Source organism: Mastomys coucha, unplaced genomic scaffold (assembly GCF_008632895.1).
Source record: "Mastomys coucha isolate ucsf_1 unplaced genomic scaffold, UCSF_Mcou_1 pScaffold22, whole genome shotgun sequence".
Taxonomy (NCBI): domain Eukaryota; kingdom Metazoa; phylum Chordata; class Mammalia; order Rodentia; family Muridae; genus Mastomys; species Mastomys coucha.
The window spans coordinates 255,259,440-255,283,945 of NW_022196905.1; the positions used below are offsets into that span (position 1 = coordinate 255,259,440).

General features: G+C 45.4%; 1 protein-coding gene across 2 annotated transcripts; it reads left to right on the plus strand.

Moving 5' to 3' along the window:
• Positions 1-10: 10 nt before the first annotated feature.
• Cenpn (centromere protein N) lies at positions 11-22,238 on the plus strand. Of its 2 annotated transcripts, XM_031341519.1 has the most exons (12): positions 11-175; positions 717-842; positions 4,991-5,171; positions 7,645-7,690; positions 12,171-12,230; positions 12,590-12,666; positions 14,252-14,428; positions 15,715-15,816; positions 17,673-17,736; positions 18,562-18,674; positions 21,297-21,423; positions 21,658-22,238. In XM_031341519.1, the coding sequence occupies exons 3-12, from the start codon at positions 5,001-5,003 to the stop codon at positions 21,738-21,740; spliced, it is 1,020 nt and encodes a 339-aa protein (XP_031197379.1). In that variant the 5' UTR covers positions 11-175; positions 717-842; positions 4,991-5,000; the 3' UTR covers positions 21,741-22,238. The 2 variants fall into 2 exon arrangements, with proteins under 2 accessions (XP_031197379.1, XP_031197380.1); XM_031341520.1 differs by lacking the exons at positions 11-175; positions 717-842 and having other exon boundaries at positions 5,029-5,166.
• Positions 22,239-24,506: the final 2,268 nt, after the last annotated feature.

Consider the following 24,506-nt stretch of genomic DNA (forward strand, 5'->3'; position numbering starts at 1 on the left):
GCGACTCTGAGTATCCAAAGCGTTTTCCATCGGGCGTCCACAGCCGCGTCCCCCTGTGTAGCAGGAGCAGTGCGGAGGGCTTGCCAGCTGGGCGGGGCCCGAGCGGCCATTGGCGGCTTCAAAAGCGCCTCGGCGGGAACCGCGGTAGACGCGGCGGGCGATGCGGATTGGTAAGGTAGGCTTCAGCGACACCGATTGGGACTTGGAGGGCTGCGGGGGGACTACGGCAGCCAGGCCTCAGATCTTTACGGGGGCCTTGCCACAGCGCAGTTCGGCCACGGGATCTCAGCCTAAGAGTGACACTAGTGGAACCCGGGTCCGGGCCGAGAGGGCGATGATGAGCGTCCGTGGCATCATATCCGCCCGGAGTGGGGCGGGGTTTTATGTGCCCCTTGGAGTCTGCGCTGTGGAAGCTCCGGGCTGCCCGCTCAAGAGCTGCTTAACTTTGATTCTTAGGTTCCGTTCCGACTGGGCGTCCGCTCCCTAATTCTTAGCCTCGTGTCTGTTTCTGTCCGTGCCTCTTGTTGCTTTACTCCTTGTGCTCCCTGCGTGTCTACGGGATCGTTATTGTCACGTGTTCATTCAACAACCTTGTCTTAGCAGCTACCACAATAAAGCGCTAGAAAATAGAAATTGAAATAGTAACAGGGCAAAAGTTCACACAAAGGCTTGCAAACTTTGTTGATGTTTTACGCCCTTGCTGTCATTTCTTTTAGGAATGGCATGCTGCAGGACACGCAGAATTAAGAATCTTCGGAAGTGCTAAGGAACGTTACATCTTGCCATTGGGCACCCTACCCTGAATGCCCCGATCTCCGAAGCTTATAGCAGCATCTAGCCTGGTCAGTACTGGGATAAGAGAAATGCTTGCTTTGCATACACTCTCCCCCAATTTACCTCACCGATGCCCAGGAAAGCCCTCTCAGATGTTCTCACGGACAAAGTGTTGGTTTAATAGTTGACAGACTGTTGAACCATATCCTTCCCATATGCACACTGCTTAGGGTATCCAGTCATTCTTCCTTCAGGCATTGGTCAAGTGCATATGAGATTGTTCTTGGATGACCAGACTCACTGTGTGATTTGACTAATGGTGACTGAAATTGCTAGGATCAGAGCCCCCGGCCCTGGCAGCCCTACCAAGCCAGGCTCAGTAGGCCAATTAAAAGGACAAGTCTTAAATAAAATACAGAAAAGAGAGATCTATTCAGTGTGACCACACTGGGAAGAGCAAAGAGATCTAGTGACCCACACACCAAGTGTTGAGTCCTTAAACAGAAAGCAGAAGGTATACATAATTAAACAGCTACGGTCACAGTGTATGGGTCCTCCCATCTCTGAGCCATCACTGCCCTGGTTTCAGGCTCTTCTGCAAGAGGGTCTGACAAGGAGACAGAAATGTTCCCTCTGACTGGCACCAGGTGTCAGCCTTTCCTTCTCCATTAGATTCCTGGGCAAGTCTCCATGTCTCTGTGTCTGTTGTCTCAAAGGGGAAGCTTGCAAGTGACTCTCCTCAGAATGCCTTTGCTCCTGCCAGGACAGTTATAACACGACTGTAGATTTTAGAGACATAGTCATGAATAAGATCAACATAGTCCCTGTCTGGAGCACAAAAGAAAGTAGCTATGATAAAATAAGCTCATTGCAGGTGGCCTGTAAAAAGCAATAAGCAATGGAATATTGGGGAAAAAAAACTATTGGATGGTTACAATAAGTTTCCTGGGGAAAAAACAAAGCTGAGAACTGAATTACCATAAGAAATTATCCAGACCCTCTAGTTGGAGTGTAATACGGAGTCTTGTAGACCATGTTAAAGGTCTTAGTTTTGACTTTAAGTAAGAATGGGCTCATAACTGAACAGTACAACAAATGATAACTCCATTTTCACAGCCTTAATTTCAGTTCTTTTTTATCCTAAACCATGCTGTGGTATTCATTGCCTTTTTAAATGAACTCAACTGGGACTAGAGAGGTAGCTCAATTGATGGAATGCTTGGCTAGCATGCAGTAAGCCCTAGGTTCATCTCCCAAGCCACATGAAACCTGACGTGGTAGCTCACACCTGAAATAATAGTGCCTGGGAGATGGAGGCAGGAAGATCAGAAGTTCATACCAGCCTGGGTTGTATGATAAAGATAAGGAGCTAGAGAGACACTCCTTTTTGCTCTTGCAGAGACCCTGAATGGAGGTCCCAGCAGACACATCAAGGGCTCACAACTGCCTGTATCTCCAGTTCTGGGTCAAGACACTTGTCTAAATGGGGGTACCAGCATACCTATGTTATAGTGTTCACATAGTCACACACTCATATCTCAGAAAACAGCCAGTTGCATATCTTTAGCCAACAGTCAGTGGCAAGAAATTACACGCAGCATTCAAGAAGCTCTTCTAATGGTAGATACCCGGTACAGGACTCTTGTGAGGAATAGCTATCCATTTACTCTTAGTCATTGGGTGTGAGGGAAGTGATGTGAGTGGCAGGGCTGCCTTTCAACTTAAACATGGACACCAAAGGCCTTGCTCCTTCCTAGAAGACAAGCTGGTCAAGGAGATTTAAAAGTCTACAGAGACTTTGTTTAGTCTTCACGTGGAAATCATGCCTGTTTGTTGGGCACAGTGGTGTATGCATTTAACCCCAGCACTTGGGAGGCAGACATGGGTGGATCTCTTAAATTGGATGCCAACCTGGTCTATATGGCGAGTACCAGTATAGCCAGAGCTATGTAGAAAGACCCTGTCTCAAGAAAAGAGAAAGGAAGGAAGGAAGGAAGAAAGAAAGAAAAAGAAATTATGCCTGTTTGCATTTTACCTCCTGAGTTGTTACTCCAATTGAAGTAACAGTAGGATGAGCTGTTCCTTTCTTTTAAAGGCTCTGAAGAAAGATAAAAGGCTCAGGATCTCCCTTCCCTGTACCAAAGCTTTAATACCCCCAAGTGTCACCCGTTGCTGAGGGAGCTATCCCATGGTCGGAGCTCAAGACAAAGTAGGCCCTGGACGACTTTGCCTGCAGACACAGAGCAGGACAGTATGGTCACTTGGCAGTGCGTGGAAGCAAGAAAACCAAATACCACAGGTGTCCATGCTTACTGTTTCACATACTATAGGGGGTCAGCCACGTGGAGAATCCCAGAAAGAAGTTTCTAGACAAGTTTCACTCTATTAGGTGCATCACAGTATGGCAGAGGGCTTTATTGCAGGATCATGTGTGAGGGGCAGGCTGAGAAGGCAGATGTGGTCAGATGGCTAGAAAATGCCAGAGAGAGGTGGGGAAAGCCATACAGTGCAGCACCACATATCCCTAGTGTACTAGCTGGTTTTGTATGTCAACTTGACACAGGCTGGAATTATCACAGAGAAAGGAGCTTCAGTTGAGAAAATGCCTCCATGAGATCCAGCTCTAAGGCATTTTCTCAATTAATAATCAAGGGGGGAGGGCCTATTGTGGGTGGTGCCATCACTAGACTGGTAATCTTGGGTCATGATGTTTGTGCAGGAATAGAAACCCTGACTAACACACCTAGGCAGCCTCCTTGAGCTAAGTTTACAGTCCTGTATCCCCATAACTAGGTTAACACATCCTGTAACTCTCTACCTTATATTTTGACAGACTCTCACTGAATCTGCAGCCTACCAGGCCTGCTAGACTGCCTGGCCTGCAAGCCTCCATACCTCAAGGCTTCTGCTCCCAACACACACATATTGTGCTCTGCCACCAGGATTTGTACAAGAATGCTAAGGATCAGACTATTGCAAGATCTTTACTGACTGCATCATCTGCCCCGCCCTCTTTGTTTTTATTTTTTGAGACAGGGTTTTTTTGCATAGGTTTCTGGAACTCACTCTGTAGACCAGGCTGGCCTCGAACTCAGAAATCCACCTGCCTCTGCCTCCCAAGTGCTGGGATTAAAGGCATGCACCACCACTGCCCGGCCTGCCCCGCCCTCTTAAAAGAAGAAAATCCTTGTAGGAAACTAATCCAAGTCCCACTAGACCTGACTTCCTATGAGAGTACATTAATCCCCTCTGGGGATTGTACACTTGTGACCTACCTAATCACCGTCCACTAGGCTTCTTAAAGAACTACCACCTCTTAGTACCATTAAGTTGGAATTCAGTACAGTACAGAGTTATAAACCCTATCCATATTATAAGAGCACTAATTTTTAATGCTAAAGCATCTTGGGTATAGTGACTCTTACTTCTAATTCCAGCTCTTAGGTTGAGGCAAGAGACCAGATTTGGCCACATAGATTGCAGGCTAACCCTGTCTTTGGAAAAATGAAGGAAATAAAATCTAGAGGTTGGGATGTGGGTATAGCTCAGTTGGTAAGAGTATTGGCCTGACACACACGAGGCCCTAGATTTGTTTGTTTGTTTGTTCTTTAAATACGTTTCTATAATTTTTTTAAGGTTTATTTATTTATTTCATGTATATGAGTACACACTGTAGCTGTACAGATAGTTGTGAGCCTTCATCTGGTTGTTGGAAATTGACTTTTAGAACCTCTGCTTGCTCCAGTCAACCCTGCTCGTTCCGGTAGACCCTGCTTGCTCTGGCCCAAAGATTTATTTATTATTATGCATAAGTACACTGTAGCTGTCTTCAGACGCACCAGAAGAGGGCATCAGATCTCATTACAGATGGTTATGAGCTATCATGTGGTTACTAGGATTTGAACTCAGGACCTTCAGAAGAGCAGTTGGTACTCTTACCGGCTAAGCCATCTCACCAGCCCGAAGCCCTAGGTTTAACCCACAACTGACCGGAACACAGCACACTGACTCATGTATATGTATATATACATATGTGTATATATCTATATGAACTCTAGATATCCCTGCCTCAGCTTCGAGGCAGGGATATCTATACATACACACACATATACACATATACATATATATGCACACAACCATATGCAAATGCATATTTATATTCACACATGCAGCTTAAAGAGGAATACATTACTGTGCTCTTTTTGTTTTGTTCAAGGGCCAAAGAGATGAATGAGAATGTTGCTGAGTTTCTCCGGAGGATGATCCTAAAAATCCCTTTATGTGAGATGAAGACCATCCTAGAAGCCTGGGATTTTCTGTCTGAAGACCAACTGCAGACCATAAACTTGAAGCAGAAAAAGGAATCTCTAGCCCAACAAGTAATTCTGCTATGTAAGGTAACAGTGTTCAAAATTATCAACCAAATTAATTGATACAATAGACTATATGGTTAGACCAGTATGCCCATACAGTCAATGATTTTTTTTTTTAAAGCAAAGCTGTGAAGAGCAATTCTGGGTAGAAGAACAGTCCTTCCAGCAGACAGGCTACAACAGTTAGATAGATGCTTACATGCCAAACACCTTTGCTGCCCGAGGTGGCCGACGTGCTCAGGCCCAGAACTATCGAAGCTGAGGCAGGGATATCTAGAGTTCAGGTAAAGCCTGGGCTAAATAGTGAATTCAAGGTCAACAGAATAGGAGGACTGTCTCACAAACAAATAAGACAAGGTCATTCCATCCCCTCTACTGTTTAAAAAAGAAAAGTGGACTCAAATTAGATCCAAGACCCAAATGCAATACCTAAGGCTATCAAATATGTAGGGAAATCCTTGTGGTACTGGACTAGGCAGTGTTTCTTAGAGTACCAAAAAGGTGGTTCATAAAAGAAAAAGCAATTGGTAAACTAATAGAATTAATTACTTTTTTTCTTTGAAAACTACTGTTAAGAAAAGCCACAGACTGAAGGAAACTTTCTAAATGCTGGCCTGTCAAGGACCTGCGAGTAGCATGTTAGTAATATGAAGAAAAGAATCAAAATAATAATACTAATGATGATGATGATGATGATGATGATGATGATGGTGATAGTAGTAGTAGGGAAGATGGCTTGGTGGTTAAGAGCACCAGCTGCTTTTCCAGAATACCCGATTCTACCCCCAGCACCAAAGTGGCAGCACATAACTCTCTGTAACCCCAGTTCCAGGGGATCTTATACCCTCTTCTGGCCTCCAGGGTACCAGGGACACACATGGTACATAGACATACATGCAGGCAAAACACTCATACACGCTTAAATAAATTTTGAACATTTGGCTAGATACTTCCCAAAGGAAGATGTGCCGATGGTAAATAAGCACATGAAGAAGTGTTCAGAATCACTAGTTATCAGATAAATGTAAATAAATGCCATAATATATGGTCGTTAGGATGGCCAGGATTGAAAAGACTGAGCATACTTATTTGGAATAGATGGGATGCTGTCCCTTCTGGTGCTGGGCGCTGGACCCAGGGCCTGGAGCATGCTAAGTAGGGGCTGCCTGCTGAGCTCCTTGTACCTCAAGCCCAGCATTCATTTTGAGTGTTAGTGCTTGGGCTTGCTGCCAGGGTCTCAGACCTGCTGAGTTAGTGTTCTACCCGAGCCATATTTCCAGCGCTTGACAGTTCTCTAAAAGTCTGAATATTTGCCATTGTAGATTGAACCATTCCACTGCCAGACATTTTCTCTCGAGTAATGAAAACACAGGTATATCCACAGAAAGGCACATATGTTAGCACAGTGCTCATGTCTAAAACCTAGAGGCAGCCCAAGTCCATCCACAGGTAAGCAACAAAGTGTGTCTGTTCACATAACAGAAAACTGTTAGCAATAAAAAGGAATTGAGCTATAGATGCAGAAATATGGCTAAGTGTCAAAATAATTATGCTGAGTTAAGGAGGCCAGATCAAAAAAGAATCCAGCCTTATGTTAACGTTCATATAAAACTGGGAGATACAAATGTTATGACAGCAGAAGGATCTGTAGTTGTCTCAGCACCAAGGACTGGGACGGAGAGAATTGAGGACAGGAAAGGATATGAGAATGAGAGCCACAGGGAAGTTAGACATAGAGGTTGCTGGGCATGTTTGCTACATTGCTATGACAGTGACTACATCTGAAAAATGTAAGCATATCGTCTTACTTGTGGCTCTGAGGAAATGCCCTGACAGAAGCAGCTCCAGCAAGACCAGGTTTGTTTTGGCTCCCATTCCTGGGGACTCAGTCCATCATGACTCGGAAAGCATGGCAGCCTTGGAAGAGCACAGGCAGCAGGTGTACGTCAGGCTGCATGCATCCCCAGGGATCAGGAAGTAATGGCAGGCTCCAGAGCCTCATGGCCCCACTTCTGGTGACCTGCTTCCTCCAGTGAGGCCCCACCACCACCACCCAAACAGCACCACCTACTGATGACCAAGTGCTCACCATGTGAGCCTCTGGGGACATTTCACATGCAAACCACAGCATGTATGTAGTTTCATGGATGTTCAAGAGTGGTTTTTTTGTTTTGTTTTGAGGCAGTCTCTGTAGTCCTGACTGACCTCAGACTCATTACTGCCCTTCTGCTTTTGCTTCCCAAGCAGTAGATTTCAGCTGTGAGCCCCCAAACCTGGCTTTTTCCTGTTTTAAAATGTAAACATTAAGTGATGAGTGCGGAATGAGTTTCAGGAGTGTGTGGACTGAGGTAAGAGTTGGAGGGGTGTCTGTTGCTTACAAAGAGACTATAGATTGGAGATAGATCGCAAGGCATGCTGATGTGATGCTCTGGCCAGTCCTAAAATGGGCTCGAGGGGCTAGTGCCTCATTTCCTAATTGATCCACCCTCTCTTTCAGGACAAGTGTGCAAGTCTTGATGACATGGCCCTTTTAGACATTGTGTGTAAGTTTGGGGGATTTGTCTTTACTTTGGAATTTTGTTTCATCAGAGGGAATTTCTTATGTTAATGCAGATTCTAGGGTCGAGAGATGGCTCAGTAGTAAGAGCAGTAGCTGCTCTTGCAGAGGAGCTGAGTACAGTTCCCAGCACCCATGTGGTGCTCAGAACCACCTGTGACTCTAGTTCCAAGAATCCGATGTCCTCTCCTGGCCTCTGTGGGCACTGGATGCACATGGCGCATAGACACATTGAGGCAAAACATACACATAAAAATGAATAAATCTTTAAGGATGCAGATTCTAGAGTCAAGAGGCCTGATACAAGATCCCTGCTCTCTCACTGACGGGCCTAGTGTCCTTTGTTGAGTTGTGTCTCCACTTGAACCCTCAGGCTTCACCTAAGTCAGTGGACATGGAACAGCCCGACCCTGTCTTTAGGACTGTGGAGACTCAGGACCTTTAGACAGGAACTGGTTCATCAGGAGCGGAAAGCATCAGTTGTTCAGCTTTGTTACACATTTGAAAATGCACCACTCTCTCTTAAGCTCTTTCTCTTTCTTGTCTCTTGCTCCCTCTTTCCCTCTCCCTTTCCCCTCTCTCCTCGTGGCTATGGCCACCCTCTGCCTCTTTACTCTTCTCCCTCTTTCTGCCTTTCTACAATAAAGCTCTAAAACCATAAATTAAAAAAAATTAAAAAAAAAAAAAAGAAAATGCACAACTGAGAAAGTGCTACTACTACCTCTCATGTTTTGCTACTTCTTGGGTTTTGTTTCTTCAAAATTCACTTACTAAAATTTCAGAACATAGATCCTAAGACCAGATTGCTTGGGTTGGTTTCATGGCTCCATCATTGCTTCCTTGTAAATGCTGGGGTCGGCCGGGGGAAAGCGGGGGAGGGAGTGGCTCACATACTTGCCTTGCGACTTCCTTTTGGCAAATGTGTATAATAATGATGATAAGTAAGGCTGCAGTGGGATCAGATGAAACTGTGGGTCAAGCCCTTAGAACAGAAACAATTTCTCTGGATATGGGAGTTGATTTTTTACATTTTATTTATTGGAAGGGGCACACCTGTGGACATTGGGACAGGTAGCTGAAGTCAGCTCTGTCTTACCTTGAGGGCCCCAGGGAATCAAACTTGGGCTGCCAAGCTCGGTAGCTGATGCCTTTAATGGCTGAACCATCTCTAACCCAGAGCCCCCCCTTTTTTAAACTAATTTGTTGTTGTTACATATATTGCCCTAGTTTTCTTTCTATTGCTGGGATAAAAACCATGATGAAAAGCAACCCAGGGAGGAAAAGGCTACTTTATTTTAGTTTATATTCCATCATGAAGTTGAAATTCAGGGCAGAAATCTGGAAGCAAGAACTGAAATAAAGGTCATTGACCAAGCCAGCTCAGTCAGTCAACAGGGTCTCAAGGGAGGGAGGAAGGACTGAGAAAGAAGAAAAACAATTAGACAGAATTGAAGAAGAACAATTAGACAAGCATGACTCCAACCAGTGCTGAGGCTGAAGCAGCTTTCTTTCTCTCCAGCCTGCTTTTATATCATCCTAGGTACATCCAAAAACATGGTCAGCTCTTCGATCAAAGACAAAGTGATCAAGCGAAGTAGTAAACGAGAAGAGCACATAAGATAGTAATTGAGTAAAGTAGTAAACAAAAGCCCATGGTCACTGTTTCTAATATTCTTATCTCAGCCTGCTTCCTTGTCCAAGCCCAGTGGCAAATGCCAAATTCCTAGAAGCATCACCAAAAGCTCTCAACACACCATGAAGGACTGGCTTCTCATCACGGCTTACTCAGTTTGCTTTCTTATAGAATCCAAGGATACCTGCATAAGGGTGGCAGCACCAACAGTGGGCTGGGCCATCCCATACCAATCAAAAAAATAAGTCCCACAGGCTTATTGACAGGCCAGTCTGATGCAGGCATTTTCTCAGTTGAGGTTCCCTCTCCTTAAATGTCCCTAGCTTGTATCAAGTTGACAGAAAACTAACCAGTACGTACATTGCCTGTGTGACTGGAAGTGTTTCAGAGAGTTGTCTCTATCAACTTTTTAACCAGCTGTGGTATGGCTGGATCTGCCTGTGATTTAGTTTGCCTTGTTCTAGGTAATTGGACTCTAAGCCGTGAGGTGAGGGTGCATGGCTGGAGGGATGGATCAGCAGTTAAGAGTACTTGCTACCTGCATTCTATCCACTGTCCAGACAGCAGCTCACAGTTGTCTCTAACCCTAGTTACAAAGGCTTGATAACCTTGCCTCCTTAGGCACCAGGCCCACACATTGTACATTTACATGCATATAGACATATACACATAAAATAAAAATGATTAATTCCTTAAAAAAAAAAAAAATTGGGTCCGCAGAACACTGGTGAGCAGAGCAGGTGACTCACACACTTGTAGATACTGACTAGGGTTTGCGTGAGGAGAAAGGTTACCTATCTCAGGGATATCCAGTGTGTGAAGGAGAATTACGAGTTTATAGGGGTACAATGGGACCTCTTTTTTTCAGTGGTCATGTAAGGAAGCTTCCTTGAGGAGATGGTATTCAAGTTAGAGCCAAAAGATGAGTTAGCACTAGCCAGGCAGAGCAGAGAAGCTGAGGAGAGGGAAGCTGCCAGGGATGGGATGGGAAAAGAGTACCTGAGATGCAAGAGCAGGGGCAAGCTGGCCTCCAGTGGAGGGGAGCATTGAGATAACACAGAGACTTGGAAGCCACTAGAAGGGTCTCAGTATCTCTCCTAATGATGTAAGCCCTGGACGGGTTCTGAGCCAAAATAATTAGGTACCTGGTTTTTGAGAGATCATGCTAGTTATAGCACAAGAGAGACCAGGGGGCTGAGGATTCAGACACCTGTGGGATCTTCTGGAGAGGTATAAGCAAGAGAGGGAGGCAGCCCACATGAGGTGATAGTCAGGATAGAGGAGGGTGGGGGCCAAGGTATAGAAGGGACTTACACCCAACCCAGGGACAAAGACAGGTAGGATGAGCTTGCAGGACTCTTTGCATCGACACATGAGCTAGGGGCCTCCCCTTTATGATGTGGAAGCTGCAGATGCAGGGATATCAGATACTTCACAGGTGTGGGGTAGGCTAGCATGTGCAAGCTGTCTCCATTTGATCTAAGTCCTCCGTGGCCACCTTTTAGGTGATGTGCAGCAGAGCTTTTGACAAGAGCTCTGACTTTCCACTGCAGCAGTCTTACTTAGAGGCCAGTTAGCGAGTCTTTCCAGCTCTAAACACAGAACCAGATTAGAAAAAAATCAGAGGGAGGGAGGAAGAAAGAAGTTAAGAACCAAATGAAAAGCTTTGGGGGCTGGTATCACACTTTGCCTTATGACACCAGTCAGTCAATGATCTGTTACCAGGCCCATTGCCATGAAGGGAAGTAGGGGCCAGTGACAGGGACATGCAGGCTCAGGGAAGAAAAAGATGCTGAACGTAGGGAAAGACAAGAAGAACATTGATGCCAAAGTTGACTGTACCCTCCGTGATGAGTCCATATCCCCCTCAGAGATGAGAAAGCCTGGTCTGAGGATAGGACACAGACAGAGGTCAGCACAGGGACCGTTTGAATCCAGGATGATGGGAAAGAGCTGAGCTTGCTGGCTTCCATCCCTGCCCCAGATCCTCTTGCCTTCATTCCACACAGTGAGTGCTTTATGCGGGCAGGGTTAGCCAGGGGTGACCGCACTGAACAAGTCCCTCCTCTTCACAAGTGCCTTGGAGGGAACCAGGCACAGCTTGAGGGTAAGGTCACTCACTGAGTGGTAGCTGCTAAGGAAGACAGCAGGCAAGTGAAGAATGAGGCCTCAGGCCTCGGTCTGCAGTGACACCCTCGTCAGAGTCGTTCCATCTTGTGGGTGCATCCTGGGTTTTGCTTAGCAGATGTTTGTAAAAAATGACAAGCGAAGGGCTGAAGAGCTGGTCAGAACACTTGCTATTCTTCCAAAAGACCAGGGTTTAATTCCCCGCACCCATGTGGCACTTTACAACCTCCTGTCATTCCATTCCAGGAGCTCCTCTGCCCTCTTCTAGCTTCCATGAGCACCAGGCACTCACATGCATAGACAGACATAGATTCAGGTGTATACAGAAAATACCTCTGCCCATTTAAAATAAATGAAAATAACAAACAACCTGGCAAAAGTGAGGATAAATACTAAAACTGAACTATATCTTTGTTAAGTTGAATAATTGGGATTTGTTTGCAATAAGTTTACTCCAGTTAAAGTTTATGTTTTGGGTTTTTTTTAAGTTTGAACTTCGATTTCAAAAGTTTTGTGTCACCTCATTCATTGGCCATTATTATTGTTTAGTATTAAAACTATGTTTTTGTTGAAAGATGAGGAGAACCATAAAAACATACTTTGTTCAAAAATGTCTGTGTCATCTAGCACATTATGTAGATTAAAAGATGAATATATGTTTATCAGCACTAAGACACAACACTAACTATAAGCCTGTCTCTCTCAGATACTCAATTTCATCGGCACCAGAAGCTTTGGAATGTCTTTCAGATGAGTAAAGATCCAGGTAGTGGTTTTATTTTTTATTTTTTTATTTTTTCTGAGACATTGTATCCCTGAGTATCATAGGCTAGGCTAGAATTCACTATGTAGGTAAAGCTGGCCTTGAACTCACTGTGTAGACAAGGCTGGTCTGGGACTTGTGGTTTTCCTGCCTTTGCCTCCTGAGTGATGGATGAGATTTCAGGTGTATGCTACCACACCCAACCTAGTCCTCTGCTCTCGTAGGCTTTTGGAAAGATGTGCTTTGTGTGTCTCCTGGCACTATCAGGAGCATGCATGCAGTGTGGTCACTACTGCTTTGGGGTACAGGGGACAAAAACCTCTATTAATTTTTCTTATTTATATATGTCTGTATTTTAACAGGTGAAGATGTCAACCTTTTTGATATGGAACAGTTCCAAAGTTCCTTTAAGAGAATTCTTCAGAGAGCATTAAAAAATGTAAGAATTCAAGTCCTCTTGGATTTCTACGAAATTCAGTGTAATGATATCTGGGGGTGCGGAGTGGGGCGGCAAGGGATAATATGCCATTTTACCTAAACAAACTGAAGTATTACTTCCATCTCTCACCTGCCCATCCCACCCAGTACTTCTTAGGAGCAACACTGACCAATGGAACTCTGCTGTGGCAGAAGCACCCTCAGTTGACAATGTCCAGTTCGTAGCTGGCTGCCACATGAGGACTTGATAAGTGGCTCATATGACCGAGTGAATGAATCTTTAACCTTACTTAATGAATTCCCATTAGATGGTTCACATGTGTTGAGTGGCTCTGCTATTGGCCATCAGTCACTCTTGCCTAGAGTAAGACACTCTGCTCTTCCAACCAGTAGGGGCCGCTGAGCCCCAAAGAAGAGCATGCTATCTGCTGCACACCAAGGGACAACACACTGTTCTCCAAACCCACAGCTCAGACAGGGAGGGAGAGTTCCTCATCATTGCCCCAGGAGATCAGGAAAAGCAGCCTAGCAGACAGTTAAACAACCTGCTCTTCCTGGAGTAAGATCCTAACTGTCCCCCTCTTCAGGTTCTCCTTTCCTGAGTCAGAGCCCAGAGGTGAGCTAGAGCTAGCTGACGACCTAGCAGCGGCCATTAAATTCCAGAGCACGTCCAGTCATAGCTGCAAGTTTAGAAGGACTGATGGCTGTCCATGAAATGGATACCACACAACCTCCTGTGCCGCCACGTTCCTAAATTGCTCTGGCTGCTGAGACACATGCATCAAGTCAACATCAGTGCATTCAGGGCTCATTGTCATACAGGAATCCTGCTGTAAACAAAGACACAAACTAAGTGTGTGAGCCTGCAATGCCAAAAAGGCTTCTCGAAAGCCATCCCCCCCCTTTGATTTGTTTTGGTTTTGAGATAGGATCTCACTGGCTGGCCAGAACTCACAAAGATCTGCCTGCCTCAGCCTCCCACGGCTGAAATTAAAGGTACACCCACCCAGATATCTCATTTAAAAGTAAAAATTTAAAAATTTCTCTTACTACTTTATGTGTATTAATGTGTGCCTGCATGTGTATCTGTGTACCAAGTACATGTCTGGTGCCTGCAGAAGCTAGAAGAGCGCATCACATCCCCTGTTGCAGATACTTGCGAGCCATCCTCTTGGTGCTAGGAAACGAATTTTAACCCTCTGCAAAAGCAGCAAGTGCTCTTAACCTATGAGCCATCTCCCCTGCCAGGTTATAAGGGTTTTTAATGGATTCTCTTTCTCAGATACACTTTACAAGGTATAAATAGATCTTCATAAAATAATCACAAAATGTCTTCCCAAACAGTCCCAAAACGGTATCATAAGAAGTAGAAAAAGAGCCGAGTATGCCCCAAGTTGACCTCCGTGTGTGTGTTGTAGCAATGTATACACTAATGTACATAAAGAAACTTAATTTTTTTAAGTAGAAACAAAAGGCTGGCAGGAGCCCACATACATGAAAACTTATCCTAACATTGATTGTGTCTCAGGTGCCTATAGTTGGTGCCATGGTGAGATTTAACCAGGAAGGCATCTTTTCTTTAAAAGGTTACGGTCAGCTTCAGAGTCTACGAGAAGAATTCGGTGTGGATTCGGGTTGCCTGGGGAACACCGTATTCACAGGCAAACCAGTACAAGCCCACGTTTGTGGTGTATTATCCTCAGACTCCGTATGCCTTCATTTCTTCCTGCTTTCTGAAGAGCACTGTGCCCCTTCTCCATCAGGTAGGGAACAGAGTACAGCAGCTGGAGTGCCCAGAACCCGTATCTCAAGAGTCCATGTAGATAGAAGCTGCATACCTAAATAAATCAAATCCCGTTCTCCTAAGGAGACCTTTTTCTCCATCATAAACGTGACAGAAGGTATCACCTTGGTCTAGTCTTTATTGTCAATGTAAAAGTAACGCATGCTTCATATTAAAACCAGCAAGTCCCTAAAGGTAAGAGACGACTCGTCAAAACTCTCTGCCCCTTCTTTCTACTCCATTCACCCCAAACTTTTTGTCACTTTTCCAGTGTCAGGATTAGTGCTTTCAGTATCTCTACAGTCTGCCTATTGATGGCAACTGACATTTATGACCATTTTCTACACTTAGTGTACACAAAAATACTGCTCGTGTCAGAGGTAGCCTCTCTCTTTTTAGGGGTTGGCCTTTGTGTCTTATTCACTATTGTGTTATTGTGGGGAGACACCATGACCAAGACAATTCTTATTTTAAAAAAAAAAAAAAAAAGAAAGAAAGAAAGAAAAGGGATATAATTGGGAGCTTGCTTACCATGTCAGAGGTTTGGTCCATTACAGTCATAGCAGGGAGCTTGTCACCAGTACGTATGACACTGAACTATATAGCTGAGAGCTACATCCTGATCCACAGGGTGGGGGGACATGTAGACTGACTGGGTCGTGGGCTTTTAAAACCTCAAGCCCACCCCCAGTGGCACACTTCCTACAGCTACTCCAAGAAAGCCACCCTTTCTAACCATTGTAATCCTTTCAAACATTCCACTCCCTGGTCTAAGCATTCGGGTATAGGAGCCTTTAGGGCCCCTTCTTACTCAGACCACACTTCTGTGCTCTGGGTGTCCTAGCTTCTTTCCCATAAATAATTCATCCCAAATTTGGGCTAGTTATTACTCCTCCCCTGTTAGCATCTTCTGTGCTTCCAAAGTCCCAGTGTGAGCTGGGTGCAGGTGAGCAGCTCTGCAGCCGGCTGCAGGGCTCCCCGCACACCTTCTGTCTGGTAACGCAGCTCACACTCCACTGTCAGCAGCAGGCCTTGAGGTCCCACAAGTAAGGGGATAGGGTTACAGTTCTTCTTACTTGCAAGAGTCCGGGAGTTGTTTTGAGACAGGGTTCACCCCTGCCTCAGCCTCCCTGGGGCTGGGGTCTCAGGTGTGCCCTGCACCCCGCACAGGGCTCTTCCTGTTCTCAGTCACAGCGCCTGCATTTCACTGAGCAGTCTGTATAAACCCACGCACAACCCTAACAGTCTTCCTCCTCTCCCTCCAAGGCACTGAAAGTTGCTACCAAACACCATCAGATCGTGCAGTTGGATCTGAGAAGCAGGCACCTGGACTCACTCAAAGCCATTGCTTTTGGAGACTATAATCAGGTGAGCCAGTCAGCAACTCTTTAAAGTTGAGGTTTCCTTTTCTCTTACACACACAAAATAGGTGGGGGCAGCCCGTCCCTGAAGGTGAGTGGATGAAGCTTTAGTCACCGCCTTTTGATCTGTGGTTACTCTTTCACAATTTCATGTGTACACAATGTACTCTGATCACATTGGCCCCGTGATCCTCTCTTATCCCTGTCCTGATCCAGCCAAACCCCTTCTTCCCAACAGGGCCCCTTCCTATCTTCACAGGCCGGTGGGGAGGCAGGGAGGGGCCTTTGGAGTTCTGCATTTAATTAGGGCTGTTTTCGTGAGCATGGGTGTGGAGCATGACTCCTTCCCCCAGCAGCTCCTCAGAAAGGGGTGGGGCCTCAGGAGCCCCTTCCTCTTCTGCATGGGAAGATGAATTGTTTGGATGATGCTGGTATTTCCATTTAATGACAAGAACAAGTCTGCCCCTATGATCTTTAGGTCCCTTCTGTACGTGGCAATGTTTGCACATGTTTAGTCTGTAGGCAGATGGAGTTCCTTAAGGAGATTATGCTGTTCCTTATGTTCTAGCTAGAGAGAAGTGATGGCTATCTGCAAGTCACTCTTTAAGGGGCCAGAGGGGGAACATGAGATGCTTTTGCCTTAAGGTTCTGCCTCTATAGTGACTTCAGCCACTATAAACAGGAACCTCCAACTGCTTCTTCCCTTTAAAAAGGAAAATAATTGCCAGGCGGTGGTGGTGCGCGCCTTTAATCTCAGCACTTGGGAGGCAGAGGCAGGTGGATTTCTGAGTTCAAGGCCAGCCTGGTCTAGAGAGTGAGTTCCAGGACAGCCAGGGCTACACAGAGAAACCCTGTCTCAGAAAAAAGAAAAAAAAAAAAGGAAAATAATTTTTACTTTTGTTGTTCTTGGGAGCTTTAAGATGGGATCTTGTATACCCCAGGCTGGCCTTAAACTTATTCCTTAACTGAGGCCTCTGCCTCCCAAGTGCTGGGATTACAGGCATGGACGACCATATTGGGCTGGTAAAAAGTTAGATGATGTGGGCAGGAGAGATGGCTCAGCAGTTAAGAGCACTGACTGCTCTTCTGAAGATCCTGAGTTCAATTCCCAGCAACCACTGGTGGCTCACAACCATCTGTAATGAGATCCAATGCCCTCTTCTGGTGTGTCTGAAGACAATTACAGTGTACTCATATATATAAAATAAATCTTAAAAAAAAAAAAAAGTTAGATGATGGTTTTTCTCCCTGACTGCCCCTTCTTTGTCTGCCCTCCACCCTCCTGCCAAGCAGACATCAACTGCTCCTCCGCAGTGCAGCCAGACCATTATTAGGAGAAGTCACATGTTAGCTGCCAAGCTGGGAAACTGTCACTCACTCCAGCGAGATCCAATAAAAAGGTTGCAAGACATGTGGGCTCTGGTAGCAGTTATTTTTCCTAAAAGGACCCTGAGAGATTCCCCAAGGTATGAAGACATGGTGCCGGTGCCAAGGAGTCAGGTGCTGTCTCTCATTCCTCTGGATTTCATATAGTCCCTGTACCTTGATGTGGTTTGGTTTTGTTTGGTGCTGGGGGTGAACCCCAGGCCTCACATTTGCTAGGCAGATGCTCTAACATTATGCTACATCCTTTGCCCAAAATGCATTGTTACACCAGTTCCTCAGACAGCTGTGCTGTCCTAGGAGCTATGCTCAGTTTAGCAAGCCTGTGGCAGAGCTATTGCTTCTTTCTATTTAGTAAGAATATAACATACAAGGCTGCTTTTTAAAAAACTAAGGTTTAACATTTTTATACCTTAGAATCAGTTAATGTCTTACCCCAATATGTTCAAATCAGTAACATGTTCTTTTTCTTTTTCCCAGACCTTTGAAAATTACAACTCCACAACGTCTCTGCATGAAAGAAACCTTGGACTAGAGATAAATTGTACGTATGCTCTGAGACACAGTTGGGCTTGGGGCGGGCATCTTTGCTTTCAGACGGCAGCTGTGCAGTAACGCACGTGTGCTAGGATCTCATTGCAGAGCTAGTTCATGCTTTCCAAAAAACCAAGAATTAAGTATTTGGAGGCAGAAAGCCAAGCTACCACAGGTGTCCTTCAGAATTTGCTAAACTGGGTGACAGTCATTGAGAGCACATTCATGCCCAGCAGCATACCTCAATAAACATTGCATGTGATTGATAGCTGTCCTGCAAAGAAGCACTGTCCACTGGGAAAGTGGTTTTCAGGAAGGCCTGGTAACTCAGAACAGGATCATGGAGCTAGGTTGTCCAAGGTGGAGCCCATGCTCCTAATGACCTGAGTATGCTGGTTCCAGAATAATATGGTGGTTGTGTTGCCACTCAGGAGAACCTGAGTGTCTCCCTAGAAAACCTAAACTCAAGATTAGCAGTGGAAGGAAATAAAACCGATGTTAGGAACAGAGACTGTTAGACTGCAACGGCATAAGACCTGCCGGTGGTCCTCTGCTAAGTAAAGAAACATGGTACAGATTTACTCGTGGTAACTGTAAGGAAGCTATGCAGCAAGTGTATAAAAGAACCTAGACGGGGATGACACTATTGGGATTGCTTACTCACTAAGTCAGCCAGTGCTTTCCAGCTGTTCTGTCATATCATTATTTCAATGAAAAGAGAAGGCACTGGACACATCTGAGCTACACAAACCATCTGCAGGATTAGGAATGGGAAGACTGCTATGTAAGGTGAAGTGTATTCCTAACGGCACTCCTAATCTGAACTCCTCCACAGTGGATTCTAAGATCAGTCATGAAAACACAGAAGAAAAAGTGAGAATCCACAGAATCACTCAAGAGACCTTTGGAGCCTATCCTCAGCCACAGCTAGAGTTCGCACAGTATAAGGTAGGATGGCGCAGTGGACGTCACCAGCAAGTTCCGTACAGGAACTGTAATTGGAAATACATCCAAAACTATTCTCTTTTATAAGTTAACTAGTTATTTTTATTATATTTCTAAAATCTCTTGTTAGCAAAGGAGACATCATGAAATTCTGAATTTGCTTTTGCATTTTGTCTTCATAGTAATTCAGTTGTGTATTGCTGGTTGTGGGGAGTAGGGAAGTCTATACCCTACTAGTTTATCCACACCTAGAATAGTATTTAGCACATAGTAAATGCACATAAATACTCGAGTGAGCTGGGTATGGTGGCACACACGAGGAATCCCAGCATTTAGGAGACTGAGGCAGGAAGGTCTCATATTTAAGGCTAGCCTGCAATTACTTTGCAACTTGGAGGCAAACCTGACTGACTGACTGACTGACTGACCCAAAACAAGAGAGAAAGCACATATCCTACTTAGCTGATTGGCATCTGATGAAGAAAAGTCAGTAGTATAAAAATACTGTAAATTAAACTTGTTCCAAAGAGGTGCTGCTCCACATTACATGTAGAGACAGAGGTGCACAAGTCCATAGCCACCATTAGAGGAACTGTTACAGGCACCCTAACATGAGCCCAGGCTTCTACTTATAATGCCTTCCTTCCCAACCCCCAATAAAATTGTTTCCACGGAGTCATCTTATAGCTACAGACACGCATAAGATCTGCATTGATCTGCTCACTTAGGCCCAAAGACTGGTTTGATTTGTTTTCAGAGGAAGAAGTTGGAGATTTTCAAGTGGGTTTTGAGAACTTGTATGTTTATTAAGTCGTATGCACACACAGCTTTGTTCACGTATGCTGACAGTTATGAAGGCCAAAGGTCAATATTGGATATTTTTTGACCTTGTTCTCTGACACAGAGTCTGTCACTGAGCCTGGAGCTCCATTTTATTTGGACTGGCTGCAGGGAGCCCCTACTTCCTCCTGTCTCTGCCTTCCTTCCAAGTGCTAAGTTACACACATATGCCACCACACCTAGCTTTTCCATGGGTTCTGCGGTCCCTAACTCAGACTCTACTGCTCAAGCACAAGCGCTTTACCCACTGAGCCGTCTTTCCAGTCAGAGTGCTTGTTTTTCAGACAAGGTCTTGTAGTCTAGGAAAGCCTCACCTTCACTGTGTAGCCAAGGCTTAACCTTCTGACCCTCCTGCTTCCTTCCTGTCACTGGTGTGGCCACTGCTCTTAGCTGTGTAGTATTAGCTAAGCTTTAAAGAGCTCATAATCATGGACAGTAGCTCTCAGTGTGTGGTCTCTGGAGTGGTAGAACCAGTCACTTGGGAATGGGGAGAAAGCATAGCTCCTAGCTCCACCCTGCCCCTCCTGGTCCAGGAGAGGTGTGCCCAGCCATCGGGGGTTTTTTGGTTGTTGGTGATTTGTTTTGTTTCTGCATGCTCCTGGCTGCTCTAGGCTGGCCACACCTAATGCTGGAGAACCACTGGTTTAGGAGATAGACAGTGTTGCTTTTCAACATCTTAAGAGTGCTTGAGTTCTTTTAGTCATTTCCTCACACCTGATTTTCTCCAACCTCAGAAAACAGCTTAGAATAATACTGAGCCATTTGTCCACTTTAACTCACCGGTGGCTACAGTTTGAATGTATTACAAACATTAAGCATCCTGCAGATATTTCAGCATAGTGCCTCAAGTTTTAAGAATCACTTAAGTTTGAGGAGACTCCAGAGCACGAAGAACTCTCAGTGTGCACCTTCTGGGGATGTGGTTGGGTTGGGAGGCTCTTGGGTGCATGTGGCTGTTGAGATAGTGTCTGGCCTCAAACTTGGAACCCTCCTTGATTCACTCTCCTGGGAGCTAGGATTATAAGGCTGTGCTACTAACGCCCAGCTTCTAGGCATGTTTGAGTCTTCCTTAATAAAAATATAACATTTATTTTTCTGTGTGTGTTTTGCCTGGATGTGTATGTGTGTGCCCAGTGCAGAGGCCAGAAGACAGTGTAGACTCCCCTGGAGCTGGAGTTAGGGACAGATAGATGGGTGTAAGCTACCACGTGGGCCGGGCAGTGGTGGCACACACCTTTAATCCCAGCCCTTGGGAGGCAGAGGCAGGCGGATTTCTGAGTTCGAGGCCAGCCTGGTCTACAGAGTGAGTTCCAGGACAGCTAGGGCTACACAGAGAAACCTTGTCTGGGGGGGGGGGAGTGGAAAGCCACCACGTGGGTATTAGGAACCTAGCTCAGGTCTTCTACAAGAACAGCAAGTGCTCTTAACCACTGAGCCCTTTCTCCAGCCCTGAGATACATTGCTTTTATTTGAGTGCAGAATGTAACAGGCACCTGAAGGCAGCACAGACTTTTGGCTTTTCACACAGGTTCCCCTGTACATCAGTACCATGCTGAGGGCAGCTCTGACAGACAGCTTCTGTGAGTCAGGGGCAGTGCTGGCACTTTCTGTTGGATATCTTTCCTATACCAGATGCATTCTGTCTATGCAGCTAACAAGCTAAATGTGCTTTGCCTATATTAGTGCCTGTGGAGGAATTAGTGAAATACATAATTTGTTCATTAGCTCTCACCATCCCAGCTGATCCCACTTCTTAACCATCATTTATAAATATATTTTTGACAGCTAGAAACCAAGTTCAAGAGTGACATAGGTGGGGGCATCTTGGCCGACAGGAAGGAGCCCCTCCGGTGCCTTGTAAAGTTCTCCAGTCCACATCTTTTGGAAGCATTGAAATCCTTAGCACCAGCCGGTAAGTGCTCAGCTTACGTCATGAGCTAGGCAGATAACAACAGCCCATCTGCTTACCTGTAAGCTGGTTCCAGCTGAGCGCTCCCACCTCTCCAGGCTGCTTCCCATCCAGCCCCTTTGTGTCTGTGCCTAGTCCTGGGTAGGGGAAGGTGCCCATGATTGGTTTCTGATCTGAGCCATTTTTAAACTGATTGTCCCCATGATCATTCTTATGTTTTGTTTTCTTTTTTTTTAGGCATAGCAGATGCACCACTTTCTCCACTGCTCACCTGCATACCAAGCAAGAAGATGAATTATTTTAAAATTAGAGATAAATGAAATACATATGGCTTAGCTTTTATTGCACATGCAATTCCAGTTATACACGTGCGCGCACACACACACACACACACACACACACACACACACACACACGCACGCACGCACGCACACACGGACGCACGCACGCACGCACACAGGAGGCTGCAGGTTGACTTCAACCCTCGCACACGTCAACCATAGGCACAGTGGTTGAATCTATAGGCACCTACTGTACTTTCTCCCACTGCTGCTGCTGCTCACCCTCAGAAGTCTGTTTCTGTGGAATATCTGTTCCACCCTCAATCACAGACAGAAGAACCAAGAGACTACCCTAGCCCAGACTAGGAGAAGCAGAGGAGAACTGGTGCTACACCACAAGGCTGCATAGCTAATGGCTTCTTTGTGTAAAATAACTTTTTTGTTGTACATATGCTTTTCGTGATCTCTTATGCATGGAAGACAGAAACTGAGCATCACTGTTACACTAATTTGTGAATAAAGATATTGACAAACTGGCGTATCAGTTGCTTTGGATGAAAGTCAAATGGGCTGAGTAGAATGCATAAATAGTCATGAAAGGACTAAGTAATGCTTTATACTGTGATGTCTACAGGCTGTGGATCATCCAATATGAAACTATTTTTAGACTTAGTGTGATCAGACATGTCAGGCGTTTCCCTTGGCCCTCAGTGATCTGAGTATTTGGGCTTTGTGCTGACTAGTTCCCATGACAACTTGATACAAGCTAGAGTTATCTGAAAGGAGGAAACCTCAATTCAGAAAATACCTCCATAAGATCAGGCTGTAGCCAAGCCTGAAGGGTATTTTCTTAATTAGTGATTGATGGGAGAGATGGTTCCATCCCTGGGCTGGTGGTCCTGGGTTCTAAAAGAAAGAAGGCTAAGCAAATCACGAGGAGCAAGCCAGTAAACAGTTCTCCTCCATGGCCTCTGCATCAGCTCCTGCTTCCAGGTTCCTGTCCTGTTTGAGTTCCTGTCTTGACTTCCTCCAGTGATGGACTATGATCTGGAAGTATAAGCCAAATAAACCCTTTCCTCCCCCAACTTGCTTTTTGGTGATGGTGTTTTATCACAACAATAGAAACCCTAACTAAGGCTTAAAGACATTTCCTGCATATATGCCTTTTGGGGAGGTAATTTTATTGTATTTATATGAGTGCTTTTTCTGTATCTGTGTATGTGGACCACATTCTTGCCTGATCCAGGAACTGGAGTTATGGTAGTAAGCCATTTGTGTGCTGGGAATCAAATCTGTCCTTTGTAAGAGCATTATGTGCTCTTATCCACAAAGCCATCCTCCAGCCCCACTTTGACCACTGTCATGACCAGTCGCATACTAAGAAGGCATTCTGCCCATGAAGTTCCTGAATGGCTGAATAGGAACTGCAGAAACCCTTGAGCTTCCTAGGGTATTCATTCTCCAACATAGTTCTCCCTGGTACAGTTGACAGAAGTAAAGACCTGGAATCTGAACAAGAAAGACCCATGGTATCCCACCTGGTCAGCTGCATCCGGTAGACCTCCCAGAGTGAGGCTCCTGTTTAAGAAAATTCAAGGCTTCTCAAACTTGCCTGTCAGATACTTACTGGCTATCTGCAGTAAGTGCAAAGCCAAAGAGACCTTTGGCTCAGTAGAATCCCTGTCTTACTTTCTTAATGTGACAAAAGACCACACACAGCCAAAGCAACTCATAAGTGAAATCAGTAAATGGGAGAGGGCTCTCCGTTCCAGAGGATTAAATTCCCATTATTGGAGGGAACATGGCAGCTAGAAGGCAGGCACGACGCTGGAGCAGTGACTGAAATAGCTTACACCTTGGCCACAAAGCATGAGGCAGAGAGAGGGAACTGGGAATGGTGTGGACTTTTGAAACCTCAGAGCCCGCCCCCAGGGACACAACTCCTCCAACATGGGCACACTACCTAGTCCTCTAAACAGTTCTACCAACAAGAACCAAGCATTCAAACATGCGCCTATCTACGGCAGCCATTCTCATTCAGACCACCAGTTCCCAAAATGATGGCTGTTTACTGAACATTTGACCTGTTGTAGGCACTGTGGTATTTACATCATTAACTCATTTTCAAGCTCTTATAAGCAGGCAGCATTCTGATCTTTTGGGAGTGGACAATGTTTAGGACACGTTTGCTTTGTATTAGCTGGCCTTGAACCTATAGCAATCCTGCCTCTGCTTCCTGAGTTCTGTGGTGACAGGTGGGCCGCTATCTCCAGCCACATTACTAACCTTATTTTTCTGACATGAACATCCAGCCAGCAGTCAGACTTAATAGCCTAACATTATGCTGAGCAATTCTCAAAGATATCTGCTTCATAATTCCTGGAGTCTGAGTATGTTCCCAAGGCAAAAGGAACCAGCAGTTGAGCGAATGGCCCTATAATACCCACGTCCAATGTAATAGGAGGTATGATGGTGATAGATGTCAATCATAGAATGTGACAGACTCAACTCCTCATTACTGATTTTGGTGTAGAGGAAGGGCCATTGGCAAAGAAACGCAGGTGACCTCTAGAAGCTGGCAAATGCAAGATCTTTGGGAGAAAAAGCCCAGCTAACACCTTGTTTTCAACTGACTAGATCCGGGGCTGCTGAGATGGCTCAGCGGCTAAGAGCACTGACTGCTCTTCCGAAGGTCCTGAGTTCTCCCAACAACCACATGGTGGCTCACAACCACCCACCCGTAATGAGATCAGATGCCCTCTTCTGGTGCATCTGAAGACAGCTGCAGTAAATTACGCCAGAGGG